The 16098-nt window shown below is 48.6% G+C and overlaps 1 protein-coding gene across 8 annotated transcripts in view; it reads right to left on the bottom strand.

The window, feature by feature from the left end:
• Positions 1-16098, bottom strand: part of LDB3 (LIM domain binding 3) — a 73648-nt gene that overhangs the window by 21879 nt on the left and 35671 nt on the right. For 4 of the 8 annotated variants that reach the window (XM_007530204.3, XM_060191019.1, XM_060191015.1 and 1 more), the window contains 2 exons: positions 10630-10812; positions 4710-4852 (listed from right to left, as the gene is read on the bottom strand). In XM_007530204.3, coding sequence (XP_007530266.2) covers positions 4710-4852; positions 10630-10812 — 326 coding nt within the window. The remainder of the gene's footprint in view (positions 1-4709; positions 4853-10629; positions 10813-16098) is intronic. The other 4 variants (XM_007530202.3, XM_007530205.3, XM_007530206.3 and 1 more) reach the window with 1 other exon arrangement.

The raw sequence follows: 16098 nt of genomic DNA, 5'->3' as shown, positions 1-16098 counted from the left end.
CACTGTTCCACTGTTCATGAAGCCTCCCACTGTGCTGTGCATGGTGCTCCAGTGTGCTGCTAGGGGCTCAAACATGGCAAAACATGTACTCAAGTGGGTGTGTTATCTCCCGGACCAGGATTTTCTACTTTTAAGTTGGGTGTTTTTTTTTTTAAAAAAGAGATTAAGAGCAAAAGCCCTTCTCCTGTGTGGTCTGATTCCTAGCCCTACCTGGCCAAGAAGTACTTGAATTGTGGCTAGTCTGAACTGAGAAGTGCTATAATCATAAACAAGTACCAGAATTTGAAGACTTAGTCCAAGAAAAGAATGTAAAATATTTTGTTAGTAACTAACTGTATTTTGGTTCTATTGAAAAGATTATTTTTTTTATCTCCAGGTTATTGCTGGAGCTCGGTGTCTGCACTACGAATCCACTGCTCCTGAAAGCTATTTTTCCCCTTTTGTTGCTCTTGTTGTTTATCATTGTTGTTGTTGTTATCGTCATTGTTGTTGGATAGGACAGAGAGACATCAAGAGGAGGGGAGACAGAGAGGGGGAGAGAAAGACACCTGCAGACCTGCTTCACTTCTTGTGAAGCGACCCCCCTGCAGGTGGAGAGCTGGGGGCTAGAACTGGGGTCCTTATGCCAGTCCTTGTGCTTCTCCCCATGTGCGCTTAACTCACTACTCTACTACCCGGTCCCCTGAAAAGATATTTTATGTTATACTGACTTTAATTAAACACATTAAAAGTGGATCCCAACTGCTTACTTTTTTATTTTTAAATTTATTGCTACCATGGTCATTAGTGGGCTTCAGAGCCTGCAAGATGACTCCACCGCTCCGGTGGTTACCCCCCCCCCCTTTTTTCTTTCTTTTATTTGATAAGATAGAGAGAAACTGGAGGGGGCTTGGGCAGGAGAGTAGGAGAAAGACAGATACCAGCAGCATTGCTTCACCACTGGTGAAACTTCTCCCCAGTATATGGGAATCAGGGGTCTTTATGAATGAACAAGGTGTGACTACAAGCAAATTTTCCTTTTTTTTTGGGTGATTCAGTCCTAATCAGAACAGTGGTTACCGACAGATTCCACATGCCAGGCCCTTTATATGCCTTATTTCATTTAACCCTCATGACAACCCACTGAGGCAGCAGTATTATTTTCAAGTTCATGTTACAAATGAAACATTGAGGCTTGAAGCGACGGATTGCCTTAAAGTCATGGTGCTAGTGAGCTACCTAGCTGCCATCTGAGTTCAGTCAGCTGGACTTGAGATCCCCTGCTTGACCACTCCATAGGCAGCAAAACTGGCTTTACCCCATAATGACCTTGGGTCCACACTCCCAGAGGGTTAAAGAATAGGAAAGCTATCAGGGGAGGGGATAGGATACAGAGTTCTGATGGTGGGAATTGTGTGGAGTTATACCCCTCTTATCCTATGGTTTTGTCAATGTTTCCTTTTTATAAAAAATTAAAAAAAATTAAATTGGCTTTACCACGCCCCAGGAGTCCCGGACCATTTTCCTGACTCCTTCCAGCACTACAATCATCACCCCTGCCTAGCATGCAGAGGGCTTTTTAAGAGTCTCTCGTCTCCACCTCCTCTTTCAAGCCCCTACATCACGAAGGTCTGGGCAGGTCAGAGACAGAGGCACGCCATCCACAATCTGGACCCTGGTTTGGCTGCTTCCCTGCCTGGAGCTTCACCCACCGAGAATTAAGGGCCTTCTTTTCAGGAGGCGCAACCCGGCACTTCCCCTCCCCATGGCATCCTGCCACTCCCGCAGCGGTGAGGACGTGTGTGTTGTGCCGCAGCTGCCCCTTCCCTCCACGCCTTTCAGCCTGGCCAGACCAGCCGGGAAAGAGATCTGATATCCCATCTCCAAGCCCGGGGCTGTTGCTATTTCTGCCTGACGGAATTAAACTCGTCCAAATTAGAAGGTGATATTTCATCTCTAATTGGCAAGTTCAAAAGGCCCCTATCGCACTCGGCAGCTTCGGAATGTGTAATTAAGCAAGGTGATTTCTGACTCATGCCGGGTCGGGGCCTGGCTCCCCGCGAGCTCCCGGCCCACGCCCGGCCCGCACGGGTCACCTCCCGGGCCCCAGGTGCTCGGAAGCAGCCGCCTCACCCGGGCGAGAAGAGCCGAGCTGCGGACTTGCCCAGCGCTCGCTCCCAGAAGTCCGGGAGGGAGCTGCGGGCCGGCTGGCGCGCGTGTGGCTCGTCCTCTTCCTGCCCGGGAGGGCAGGCCAGGGGAGGGGGCTCGGGCCCAGGCTCCCCGCTTCGCTCCCGGCCGTCTGCCAGCCTCCCCCAGACCCCACCCAGCAGCTGGGCCACCCGGGAGATGGGTGGAGACACGCCCGCCCGCCTAGTTGCCTCCGGGCAAGAATGAGTTAACGTCTGCACAGCCTGGGAACACCGCGGAGGCCGGCGGCCTCGGGGCTCCTGCAAGTCTCTCTGGCCTAGGCCGGGGGCCCTGGAGGAGGAGGGAAAGGGGGCCCGAGGGGTGGGGTTGAGGGGGGGGCCGGTGCCGTGCTCCCCGCAAGCTGTGCTGCCCCCTGGTGGGCCTGCCGCGCTCTGCCGGGGCGCGGGCACAGAAGCCTTGGGTCCGCCCCGGAAGGTGCCCAGGAGGGACCGCCCAGGAGGGACCGCCCGGGAGCGGAGGCCTGTTTGCCCAGACAGAACCTAAACTCCACCCGCGGCTGATCTTGCAAACTCCTTTCCATCCTTCTTCCTGTGTTCCCCACCCCAAATTCCGCCTAGCAGTCGCTTCCTCCTCCTCCTCCATCTAAGATTTTTCACCCTTGCATTGCGCTTCCAATTGCACACCATAGGGACCAGGCGGTGGCGCACCTGGTTGGGAGCATTGACTGCGAATTACCCCCCAGCCCTGTGGGATTTTCTGCCTGAATTTTGTGTGCTTGCCTCTGAAAGGGCAGGGAACAGCAACTTCTGTGTGCCAAGCAAATGTTAGATGCTTCATTTTATCCTCATAACGTGTTTTAGTGCCTGATTTGTTGTTGTTGTTGTTGTTGTTGTTACTGTTTGGCCAAGGCTTCATTGCTGCCCGCTGCCTTTTTCAGATAGAAACAGAGAAAGGGAAAGACACCATACTACCAAAGCTTCCTCTACAGCAGTAGGGACCAACTTTGAATGTGGAGCGGGCATATGACAAAACAGGTGCATTCAATTTGTAATAGTCAAAACCTGGAAGCAACCCAGGTGTCCAACAACAGATGAGTGGCTGAGCAAGTTGTGGTATATACATAATGGAATACTACTCAGCTATTTAAAATGGTGATTTCACTGTTCTCAGCCCATCTTGGTAGAGCTTGCTTGAAGACATCATGTTAGGTGAAATAAATCAGAAACAGAAGGATGAATATGGGATGATCTCATTCACAGGCAGAAGTTGAAAAACAAGATCAGAAGGGAAAACACTAAGCAGAACTTAGACTGGAGTTGGTGTATTGCACCAAAGTAAAAGACTCTGGGATGGGTTGGGGGGAGGGTTCTGGAACATGATGGCAGAGGTGGATCTAGTGGGGGTTGAATGTGGAAAACTGAGAAAAGTTATGCATGTACAAACTACTGTATTTACTGTTGACTGTAAAACATTAATCCCCCAGTAAAGAAAAAAAAAAGGTGCACTGCTGTGTGGGTGAGCTATTTTGCTGGTCCTATTGTGTTTTTCCAACGAGGAAATTCAAGCCAGAGAAATGAAGTACTTCTCTTTAAGTAACAGAGCAGCCCTGGCCTCTGCCCTTAGGATAAGTTTCATAAAACAGAAGGCTAGTCATGGTTTCTTCTCTCTACACATCAAGTCAGATTCCCCCAAGAAGGCCCCTCCAGTCCCTGCCTTAGGTCCCCTGTTCCTCAGTCATAATGAGAAGTCTCACTGTGTTCTCTCACTGTTTTTTTTTGCCACCAGGGTTATTGCTGGGGCTCAGTGCCTACACAACTAATCCTTAATCCACCACCCCTGGCTGCCACCACATTCCCATTTCTCTCAGCCCTGATAATTTAGAAAGGAAAAAACATATTGCTCTCCATGATCTAGATGACTGTAAAAAGAAATGTGTTGAAAGTATGATGCTCTTTATTTTGGGTCATCTCCTGGACTTCACTGCTCCAGGGTGCCTTTTTTAGATATAGTTAGACAGAGAAGCTGAGTGGGGGTGAGTGGAGAACCATAGCACTTAAGCTTCCTTTAAGGCAGTGAAGGCCCAGCTCAAACTTGGGTTGCATTCATGGCAAAGCAATGCACTATCCAAGTGAGCTCTTTCACCAGCCCCTCAGCTGAGGCCATCAAAGGCTAGACAGGTTGAGCAGTTATTTCAGGATGACAGCATATTGCAGTAGGTTTACCCAAAGCCCATGACATTTTCATTATAGTTGCCTGCCTTCTATCCTCAGCCAGATCCAGAATCCCTGAAGAACAAGTTTCTTCCCTCAGAATTGTCTCTTTCCTCACGTACAGCCTGGAAATCCCCAGCCAGGAATGCTCCCTCCTTAAGAGGTATAAGGATCCACCCTGCCCAGTGCTACCCACCTGTCCTCCCAGGACCTAAAGCAGACCCCACAGCATTCTGGCTCACAACTGAAGGTAGGAATGCTAAGCTCACTGGCTGGGCCTTACTGACTACCATCCTGGTGACATGTCCTTGGAGCCTAGCCTTGATGTTCACCCCTAGCATAGCCAACCTCCCCTCACACCGTGCCTCTCACCTGGCTGGTAGACAGAAGGCCGGATGCTGGCAGTGGTGACAACCCGGGGTTTGGGTGCAGGGGCTGCAGGGGCCTCGCTGTACATCTGGGTGGCAGGTGCTGGAGAGGTTGCAGTGGCAGGATTGTAGGCAGAGCCCTGGGGCCTGGAACCAAGTGGGAAAGAGAAGTCAGAAGGACAGCCCCATCCAGACCCCAGCCATGACAGATTGACTCCCCCATTTCCAGAAGCCTCTAGAAGAATAAATCCTAGAAGGGGTGTTTCTGGGAGCTGCTAGAGACTATGAAGGAAAGACCATGGAGGATCTTGGGGGAAGGAAGCTGCTTTTTGGGTGATTGAGTCTTAGTGAGTCTGGTTAGACCAAAAGACACCTTGAGAGGTGCAGTCTATTGCTGGAACCACTGTCATAGGAGAAAGGGAGGAAAGCCACCAGCTGGACAGGAGAACAAATATCAGTAGAAACTCTTTCACCCACTTGCAGAAAGACCACCAGGATGAACCTGTAGCTAGAGCGAAGAGGAGCAAGAGAGAGCTAGAGATGGAGCTGCTCAGTACTTCTTCACACCCTTGACTTGCAAACCTGCTGAGTCACTTCACACCACCTAACGTCTTCCTCCTCTCCCTTCCTACTGTCCTGGAGAGAGCAGCAAAGACTCAGATTTCTGGGCAAAAGTGGTCTAGGGAGAGTTCCTGGGAGCCAGGTTTATTCATCCCCAGCACTTCCCCCACCACAGACTTCACTTCTATGCAGAATTCCTCTTGCCCTTCTCCCACTGGGTTGGCTGTCAACAGACCCAGAATAGCCTTTTCTTGCTTATGACCCAAAGACCATGGGATGAAGGAGATGGAGGAAAATAAATGTCCCAGTTCAATGCCCCCCGGAAATGCTGTACTTGGCCTCTTCTCTGAGAGTGCTTAGGGTTCCAAGAGCTCCAGGACTTAAGGAGCCTGTTTAACTTTATTTGACCCATTATTTCCTAACTTCATTTGCCTGTGTTTCCTCCCCAACCCCCTTTACTTTTTCATTTAAAACTTACAAACCGGAAGTCAGGCGGTAGCGCTGCGGGATAAGGGCACGTGGCACAAAGCGCAAGGACTGGCTTAAGGATCTGATTAGAGCCCCTGGCTCCCCACAGTAAGGGGAGTCCCTTCACAGGCGGTGAAGCAGGTCTGCAGGTGTCTTAAAAATTATATTTATTTATTTTTCCTTTTGTTGCCCTTGTTTTTTATTGCTGTAGTTATTACTGGTGTTGTTGCCATCGTTGTTGAATAGGACAGAGAGAAATGGAGAGAGGAGGGGAAGACAGAAAGGGGGAGAGAAAGATAGACACCTGCAGACCTACTTCACCGCTTGTGAAGCGACTCCCCTGCAGGTGGGGAGCCGGGGGCTCAAACCTGGATCCTTCTGCTGGTCTTTGCGCTTTGCGCCATGTGCGCTTAACTCACAGCACTACTGCCCGACTCCCTGCAGGTGTCTATCTTTCTCTCCCCTCTCTGTCTTCTCCTCCTCTCTCCATTTCTCTCTGTCTCTATCCAATAACAAATAAATAAATAAAGTTAAAAATTTTTTTTAAAGATTTAAAAGAATTTTAAAAAAACCTTACAAACATACACAACACATCTGGTCTCCCCCTATATCTTTCAGATCCCAGTGGGAGCCATGTAATAACACTCAGGGCAAAAGAGTCCTTGTGGGGTTGCTGAAGAAATGAGACCCTGAAATATACCACCATTCTCCCACCAATTCATGGCCTCCTACTTTCTTTCCACCTAATGGGCCCAGGGCCTGCTTCTCCCTGCTGGGTAGTCATAGAATAAGGGAGTCTATTCTTACATTCGTCCTAAGCTAAGAACACACAGTCAGGCTCCTGAGTGGACCTGGTAGGGCATACAGTGCTGCCCCATACAATATGGAGGTAGAAGAAAACCTCAGAGCCAAACTCTCAGACCTGGCAAGGTGCTCAGACCTGCCCTGCCCAGTTGCCCTGTTTCTGGTTAAGTAAGGCCATTGTTTCCCCTCCCTGGACCTGCCTGCCTTTCTCTGATAAAGCCCTGTTAAAACCAGTAGAGTTTAGAGTCCTCAGTGGAAGCAGAAACGGTATCATCTGTTTTCCACCTACACCATGCCTCGGCCTCGCCTGAGCTTAATGTGCAGCTTGACGATACAAGAATCCGGCATGAAGCCCAGCCAGTCTATCTTGGCGTTACTCTCGATCGCACTCTGTCATTTCACGAACATCTCATAAAAACTGCAGCAAAGGTGGGCGCGAGGAATAACATCATTGCAAGACTGGCCAGCTCCTCATGGGGCGCGAGCGCTTCCACACTATGATCATCATCTCTGGCATTATGCTATTCCACTGCAGAATGCTGTGCCCCAGTATGGTTCCATAGCTCCCATGTCCACTTGGTCGATTCCAAATTATATTCCTCCATGAGGATAATTTCTGGAACCATCCGTTCCACCCCGGTTCCATGGCTGCCAGTTCTTAGCAACATCGCCCCGCCAGATATTCGTCAGGATGCGGCATCATCTAAGTTCATTTCCCACATCTACGCTCGACCAGACCTGCCAATATACGCGGATATCTTCGCCCACCCTGTTCAACGCTTGACGTCTCGTCATCCAATCTGGTCTCCTACGCCTACACTGAACTTCTCTGTTCCAGACTCTTGGAAACAGAGTTGGCAGTCAGCTGAGGTAAAGAACAAACACCTCATCACAGACCCCTGCAAGCGTCAACCCGGCTTTGACCTAGCACGTTATGATTGGGCCCTCCTCAATCGCTATCGAACAGGCCATGGCCGGTGTGCCGCTATGTTCCATCGCTGGGGAGCCAGAGACGACTCGAACTGCCCCTGCGGCTACAGACAGACTATGACCCACATAGTCAACGACTGCCACCTCTCCAGATTCAAAGGAGGTCTCGAAACTTTACATCAGGCTCAACCTGACGCTGTTGACTGGCTACGGAAGAAGGGCAAACGCTAGAAGAAGAAGTGGAAGCAGAAGAATAGCTGGGGGAAGTTGTTCAGTGGGTAGAGCACAGAACTTTTATGCATGATGCCCTGGGTTTGTTACCTGGCACTGCATATGCTAATGTGGTTCTGTAACCTCTTTTGAGCTCTCTCCCTTGGTGGTAGTAGAGAGCATAATGGTTATGCAAAGAGACTCTCATGCCTGAGGCTCTGAAGTCCCAGGTTCAATTTCCTGCACCATGATAAATCAGAGCTGTATAGTGTTCTGGTTAAAAAAAAAAAAAAAAGAAAAGAAAAGAAAAAAAGAAAGAAAGGGTCCAGGTGGTAGTGCAGCAGGTTAAGTGCACATGGTGCAAAGTGCAAGGACTGGCATAAGGATCCCGGTTCGAGCCCCCAGCTCCCCCCTCACCTGTGTGTGGGGGGTCACATTGCAAGCAGTGAAGCAGGTCTACAGGTATCTGTCTTTCTCTCCTCCTCTCTGTCTTCCAGTCTTTTCTCAGTTTCTGTCCTATCCAACAGCAATAACAACAACAAGGGCAACAAAATGGAAAAAATGGCCTCCAGGAGCAGTGGATTTGTAGTGCAGGCACTGAACCCCAGCAATAACCCTGGAGGAAAAGAAAAGAAAAGAAAAAAAGATTCACTGATCTTTCATGAAATAAATAAAAAAAAGTCTTTTAAAAATGAAATAAAAGGTAATATCCACCAGTTGTCCAACTTCCACTGTGGTGGAAAAAAAACAAAGGGTTGTTGCATCCTAGCCAGATTCTCCTGCCAACCTTCCCAGCTGCCAGGAGCTACAACTACAAAGGTTGGTAGTGGGGGAGGAAGCAGATGCTTGTGACATCCATCAAGAATTCTGAGACCAAGCAATGTGTCTATTTGCCTCCCAGTGATTCCTTCTAGCTCTATTTCCAACCAAACCCTGTGTAAAGAGAGGAGGAAGCTGGATCCAGAGTATGGTTCCCTGACATTTTCTTCTCCAGCCTCATGCTGGGAGCTCTCTGAGTCCCTCTCCAACCTTCACCCTGATCTCATTTCTTTTGGCAAGACAAAGCAAAGCAGAGGAAGAAGTCCTGAGTACCCCAGGACATAGTGACTTGGAGACTGGTGCTGGAGGCTGCCCTTGAGCAGTGCTGGGGTCCTAAGGAGGAGATTAGAGTGTACATCCTACACAGGGAGGTGTCCTCCCATCATCCCTTACCTTCTGTGAGATTCTGGTGTGTAGAGGGAAGCAACTTGGTAAGTAACCTTGGGAAAGTGGGAAGAAACAATGCCTGGAGGCCAAGGTCAAGTTCATCCTTCTGGTTTGAGTTGAGCTGGACCAAAGGCTGGACTTGGCACCATCTGGGTCACTGTGAGACCCGAAGATGGGTTGCAGCATGCAAACTTTCAGGCCACTCTCCTTCCCCTTCATTCTGCCTTAGAGTGCACCACAGACCTTTGTACCCTGCCCCAAGAGGCATGTCCTCTCCAGCAAAACCCAGAGAAAGGGAATGGGACACTAGAAAACTGGCTCTGATCCTGGCATCAGCTTGACAACATCATATGGCCCAGAGAGAGGTAGGTAACCAAGCCTATTCCACTACTTGCCCGTCCTAGAATGGTCTACCTTTCCACACCCCTTTCACTCCTTTTTCTGTCTGATCTAGGTTTCCAGGAGGAGGGCAGGTTGGAATACAATAGCTTACAATACTTGTGAGCAGTTCATGTGCGAAGTGTCTCAGACACTTTAACTATCCTGACCCTGTAAAATAAATCTGATGTTAAATATCTGGGCAGATGAGGGATAGGTGCTCAGAGAAGTTATGTCACTTTCTGAAGGTGATAGTCAGTATATGATGGAACAGAGGTTTGTGTTCTCTGCACCAGGTACCTTTGGAGTTAGCATGGCTTTCATTCAAGAGAAGAGACGGTAGAGGACCCATTAAACTTTATCTGACCAAACATGACCATCTTCTGTGCCCAGGTCAATGCTTTTTCCACCATGGAGACTTCTTTGATTTCTCCAGCCCATCAGGACAGTTTCTTCTTATTAGTGGTTTAATGTTGATTTATAAAATTATAAGATAACAGGGGTATAATTCTACACCTTTCCCATCACCAGAGTTCTGTGTCCCCATTCCCTCCATTAGAAACTGCTTTAGTTCTCCCAAGATCACAAATATAGGTAGACTATTATTTAACTATCTATCTATATACATATGTGATAATTTTTTTCCTATGCTCCTGCCTTCTCTGCCTTTCTAAGTCACACTCAACTATTTCTGAGTGTCTTTTTTTTTTTCTTCCTTCCCCTCCTTTTCTCTCTCTGGATCTGGATGGAATTTGAATTCAGAACCCTGTGGTTATCTTCCGCTAACATTTACCCTTCTGCAAGTATGGACCAAAATTCTTTATGGAGTACAAAAAGCTGGAAGGTCTGGCTTCTGTAATTGCTTCTCCACTGGATATGGTACTAGGTTGCAGTATTGGGCAATTTTAAAATGTTTATTTATTAATTAATGAAAGAGGAGGAAGAGAGAGAGAGAGAACCAGAATATCACTCTGGCATGTCTGATGTTAGGGATCAAATTGGGGGAACTCAAGCTTGAGAGTCCAATGTTTTATCCACTGCACTATCTCCCAGAATGGTGAGATAATGTGGTTCTAGGGACATAGTCTCCCTTTGTTATCTAAGTTTGTGTGAGTGACTAGAGTATGTAGCGTGTGTCCTGGGGCAAGTGATATCTGTCTGAGTCTCTGTCTTCAGCTGCGCATGGTATGCTCCCTGGAAGTGCATCCCCAGCACCAACCAAGTGTTAGCCTTGAATTCACTGTTCCTCAGGATCCTATCATAACATCATAACAGATGAGTATTTTTGATGGGGGGCAGGGGGTCAGAGATAGCTGCCAACAGATGGACCAGGGCTAGAGTCCAGTGGGCACCTGTGAGCTAGTTACCTTGGACCATCCACAGGGCTTGAGACAGGGGTTGCAGCAGAGGCGGTGGCAGCATGAGCAGCAGCTGTGGCCAGGGTTGGCGAGGCTGCGTTGGGAGAGGCAGCAGCAGGCAGCTGGGCAGAAGCAGGCAGCAGCGGGGTGGCGGCCTGGCTGGTACACACTGGAGCATGCTCAATAGGGGTGCTGATGAGGTGGGACCGAGAGAGACAACAGGTCAAGGGGGCCTTTCTGCATGGGCCAGTGAGACCAGTGTGGAAGAAGGCACCATCCAGAGCAGAGCAGGATCTTCCAGAAGCCATGGTCCTGGATTTAGGGGGAGGCACCCCCTAGAGTCCCAGAAGGGATGGGCCCCGAGGACTGGGAGGATTATGATTAACATCAAAAACATTCTCAAGACTTACCCCCCCCCACCCCTCATTGTTTGTACACTGGCTAATTTCTCTTTCTCAGCATGTCTTATAATTATCACTTGAGGTTCCTCCCCTATCCTGTTGGCCTTTTGCCCTTCACCATTTAGCCAGAGGCCTGTTTTTGAGAAGAGATGATGCAATACAAAAAAAAGGGGGGGGGTGAGGGTTTGAGATATTTGATTGTCAAGGGCTTGGAACTGTGAGAGACTGGGTCTGAGATAGCTCTCAAGGACTGGACTCAATACTCCGGGTACTGATGTTTGGAAAATGAATGAGAGCTATGTGCCAGGAAGATCAAAGAATCTGAACCTCAAAAAGGGCAATGTGCCATGGGGGTTCATTTTTGAAGTGGCAGGATCCTAGGATTCCTGATGCCCATGATGAAGGGGTAGCCTGATCTAAAACATCCCATCATGTGGTCTGGGGGCTAGAGAGGCTTTCTCATACACCCAAGAGGGATCTGGCTATGGCCCTGAATGTCTACATATCTGAAAGTCTCTGTAATTGGGAATTAGAATGATGACTGCCACTATGAGAAGAGGGCATGGGACAGTCTCAGAAGAAGCCAGTACAGGTGCACCCACATGCCCACATGCCCTTTCAGCTATGGTGTTTTATGAGTGGCTCTGCCCAGAATTACTCCAGGCAAGAAAGAGATCCCCAAAGAAGCTGGATGGGGGCACACCTGGTTGAGCACACACATCACCAAGTTTAAGGACCTGGGTTCAACATCCCCCCCTTTGATCCCCACTTGCGGGGGGGACGCTTCATGAACAGTGAAGCAGGTCTGCAGGTGTCTATCTTTCTCTCTCCCTCTCAATTTCTGTCCTGTCAAATGAAATAGAAAGGGGGCATAAAAGGAAAAAAAATGGCCTCTGAGAGCAGTGGATTTGTAGTGTTGGCACCAAGCCCCGGTGATAACTCTGGTGGCATGAAAAGAAAAAAGAAAGGGAGAAAGGGGGGAAAAAAAAAGCATCAAAGCCTTGGTTGATGGGACTATATTTCTTCCAGGTAGAGAGTAAAAGTTAAATGATAGGGAAGCAGCAAAATGCACATTCTTGGCACTTTGGGGTTGGATGGGTACTTGCTGCTGCAGCAAAACAACATACTGAGACTCCTGTAAGTGGGAATGACCTTCCCCAGGCAATGTGATTGACTTATGGACTGTGTACAAGGTTCCAGGCATATGCTTTTCATTCCTTGCCTTCTTTGTGGGTATTATCAGCTATTTACCAGATGAGGGGATGGAGATGGAGAGACTTCAATTGGTCAGGTTCTTGGGATTTATCAAGATGTGACAGCAGGATCTGAGGGGTGTTTGGATTTCAGGTGTTAACCAGTACTTCCAGTAGCCCCTCCCAGAAGAAGCAAGACATTTCTGGTGATTAGGAGAACAGACTCTTTCCCCCAACAAAAGGCACTATTGCTATTTGAAGTCAATGGAAAAGCAATCTCCCCTCCGTGTATGCTTACCTTGTGCTATGCAGCTGTATATGCATCACTCTCTTAGTTCATGAGATCTCTTTAACCTCCCTGGGTGACTGGGATCATGAGCCTAATTTTACAGAGGAGGAACCTGATGTCTAGAGAGACTGAGTGTCCGCTAAGACATCACACAGCTGCCATGTGGCAAAAAAAAAAAAAAAAAAGAGTGGGTCCTGATCTCTACAAAGCTTTTGAGACTTCAATATGTAGATGCATTGCCTGGGAATCTTGCTAAAATGCTTCTTCCGGTTCAGAAGGCTGGGCTGAGCCAACATTTCTTTACAATTTCATTTTTTTTCTTTTTTCTTTTTTTAATATTTATTTATTGGATAAGGACAGCCAGCCAGAAATCAAAAGGGAAGGGGGGTGATAGAGAGGGAGAGAGACAGAGAGACACCTGCAGCACTGCTTCACCACTCGCAAAGCTTTCCCCCTGCAGGTGGGGACCAGGGCCTCAAACCCGGCTCCTTGTGCATTGTAATACGTGCGCTCAACCAGGTGCACCACCACCCGGCCCATGAGCCAACGATTCTAATAAGCATCCAGGTGATGCTGCTACTGCTGTGGGGTGGTGCACTGCAGCAAGAGGTCTGCCCCACCTGGATAGGAAGCCAAGTGAGTCAGGAGCTGTTTCCCAAAGCATCAATGAATGGCTCTCCTTCATCACTGAATGATACTGAATGACATGAGCAGTAGAGAAAGGCATGAACTAGTGCAGGAGGCCGAAGAAGAAGTGGGGGGAGGCAAGTAGCAAAGTTATGGGTTAACTCCCCAGGGAAGGGAGCACCATTCTTCTCTGTGACCATGTAGGAAGCATCCAGGATGGACAAGGGCAGTGGCTGCGTACTCTCCAGTCCTTCCCCAGCTTGGAGGTGGAGAGGAGCCTTGGATAGCTTGGTACTCAGGCTTGCACCAGTGTCTGCCCCCACTTAGACTGTTCACCTGCCCTCTATGAAAGGACCTTGCTCATGGAAGCTGTGCCTGTGATGCAGCTGCCTCCAAGCAATAGTTGCAGGCGTTGAAACCCTTCCTCTGAGCAAGTTGCTCAGACTGTCTTCACAGTGCCAGCCACTATGTCCTGAGGAGGTCCAGGCTAATGCAGAACACCTGGCTTCCTTTATCTGGTTCTCCTTAGCCCTGTCACATGCTTCCAGGCCACTTCTGGGAACTGAAGACGCCATACAGACCAAGAATAATAAGGATGTCTTGGGGTTGGAGATAATATTTTACAGGACAAATAAGAAACTGACTTTGCTGTCCCCTTTGCTCTAATTCCCTGTCATATCAGCTTACCTGCTGCTCTCCCCAGATTCCAAACTGAACTTGGGGTGAAGCTGGAGCCAGATACTGGGCCTAGGAAAATTCATTATTGATCTCAGGGCCAGCACAAAAGGCTTGTGTGTAAGCCTACTGCTTAGGATTCTTATTGAATAGCATCTCATCTAAATCTACTATCTGCAAAAACCGAGCAATCAGAGGCTAGGGGAGGTAGGAGCAGCAGTGAGGAATGGTTGGGGTGGCTGTCCAGTTCAATTGCTAGCTGAAGTTCTAGAAACTGTTAGAAGCCCCCAGGAGTGGGTATTACAGCAAGCACTTCAGAGAACTTACTTGTCCCTGGCTTCAGTCCTAAACACAGTACCCACGAGATCACCCCAGCCTTGTCTAGGATTCCATAGCTGTCTCCTGCCTTGGTCATAATTCATTTTAAACATCTAAACAAGAGCCTAACCAAATCAGCTCTGCTCAGATGCTATAGGGAGGGCATAGATAGAGAAACACTGCCTGGCTACAGTCTCCTTTTCAGCTCGTCTCTTGCTTCAGCCTGATTGGCATCAAGGTGGAACACACTGATGCTGTGCTCCCACTCGGTGGTGGTGGCCGATGGTGGAAGGAATGGAGCCTTGCTGATGTCAAGGATATCATGGGATGGATGAGGATAGTATTAGTGGTACTATTGAGTCTTAGGGTTTGTGGTCATTGGGCTCAGGCTGAAACTGTTGATGTGGATGGCAGCATTGAGGCTGATAACACTGGGGGGGTGGGTTGTCATTGTTGGGGGTGTTGGTTTAAAGAATGGACCACGTCCATCTCTGTTGACTACATGACAAGATACTAGTTAGCTGTCCAGTGTTAAAATCATTTATACTGCTACCCACCTAGTTGGCAGTCCATCTTATTGTCTGATGGCAACTCTGACCACATCACTGTACAGCAGATTGATGCACTGCACAACTGTAAGGACCCTTTGGCATTGTAGCCACTGCTGTTGACACCACTCTAAAACTGGGCAGTGCACAGCAATCCCATGGGCTGCAGTGTAAATGATGCCCTACAACTTTGGTAACTCCACTTTGCCTTCAGCATACAATCAAAATGCCATAGTTTAGCATTTAATTCTGGACCATAACTAATCATAACATTTTCTTCGTTCCCTCCATCCCAGCCAAAATGAATAATGCAGGGTTTGGAGATACCTCTTCTCGTCACCATATCCGTTCCCTCTGCTTAGTGTAACTGTCCAGACTTCCCCAATTATACAAGTCCCAATTCTAACTGTTGTTGAAGATCAGACACACAGATAGAGACTTTCTTCCAGGAGGTCTTCCCTGATCTTCCCTGTCTCTGGGCCGCATGTGACCACCCTGGCATTATGGTCAGTGACTACCACACTTGGCCTTTTCTGACTCTTGGGCACAGAGAGCAGGCAGGCATGGTGCTGCTACTAATGCCCAGGGGCGTGGAATGCTGAATAAGAACACCTACTGACTTCAGGAGGTTTTGCAGAGACCCCAGACCTGGGGCAACCCAAAGTGCTGCATGCAGGGATCTGGGGTCACTGGAAAGGTTCCGGAAAAAGCAAGTGAGCCTTTCAAGACTTCAGTCATGTGATTCAAAGAGGAATCCAACAGGTCAGGGCCAGAGGGCTGTGGTGCTACTGACTGTGAATGATTGGCACAGGTCCTCTGCCAACCTTAAGACAGCAACTGCCTCGGACCATTCTGATGGCAACCTGGTCCCACAACCTTAAGGCCTTAAGAGTCTTCAGTAGTATCCCAGGAGGTGGCACAGTGAATGAGGTGTTGGACTCTTAAGATGAGGTCCCTAATTTGATCCCTGGTATTGCGTATGCCACAGTGATATTCTGGTTTTCTTTGTCTCTAGCTCATAAGTCAATGAAATATTGTTTCAAAGATGTCCTTAATAAAAGGTTAGCTAAATATGGGTGTGCTCCAGTGTACCTAAACACATGCAGGTAGGTAGGTAGGTACACACTATCTTCCCTTCCGGCCTGATCTCCCACCCTAGGTGGGAACTGCCTGGCTCTGGCCTTGGTCTTGGAGTCCGTGTGATAGAGGCAGAAAGACATGAGAGGTAGAATAGGATGGCAGGAGATTACAGGGTGGTGAGTCAGACTGATCAGACTTCCTAGGACAGTCCTTTTAGGTGGAACTACCAAGGTCTCTGGATGTAGAAAGGAAGCTCATAGCCTGTAGTAAGAATAAGAGCCACAGGGACAATAGGAGGGCTGGGACTTTGTCTTGTCTTTATTTGCTAAGTGATATTGGTCTTATCT

Source organism: Erinaceus europaeus, chromosome 1 (genome assembly GCF_950295315.1).
Source record: "Erinaceus europaeus chromosome 1, mEriEur2.1, whole genome shotgun sequence".
NCBI lineage: Eukaryota > Metazoa > Chordata > Mammalia > Eulipotyphla > Erinaceidae > Erinaceus > Erinaceus europaeus.
This window is presented reverse-complemented; position numbering and strand designations above follow the sequence as displayed.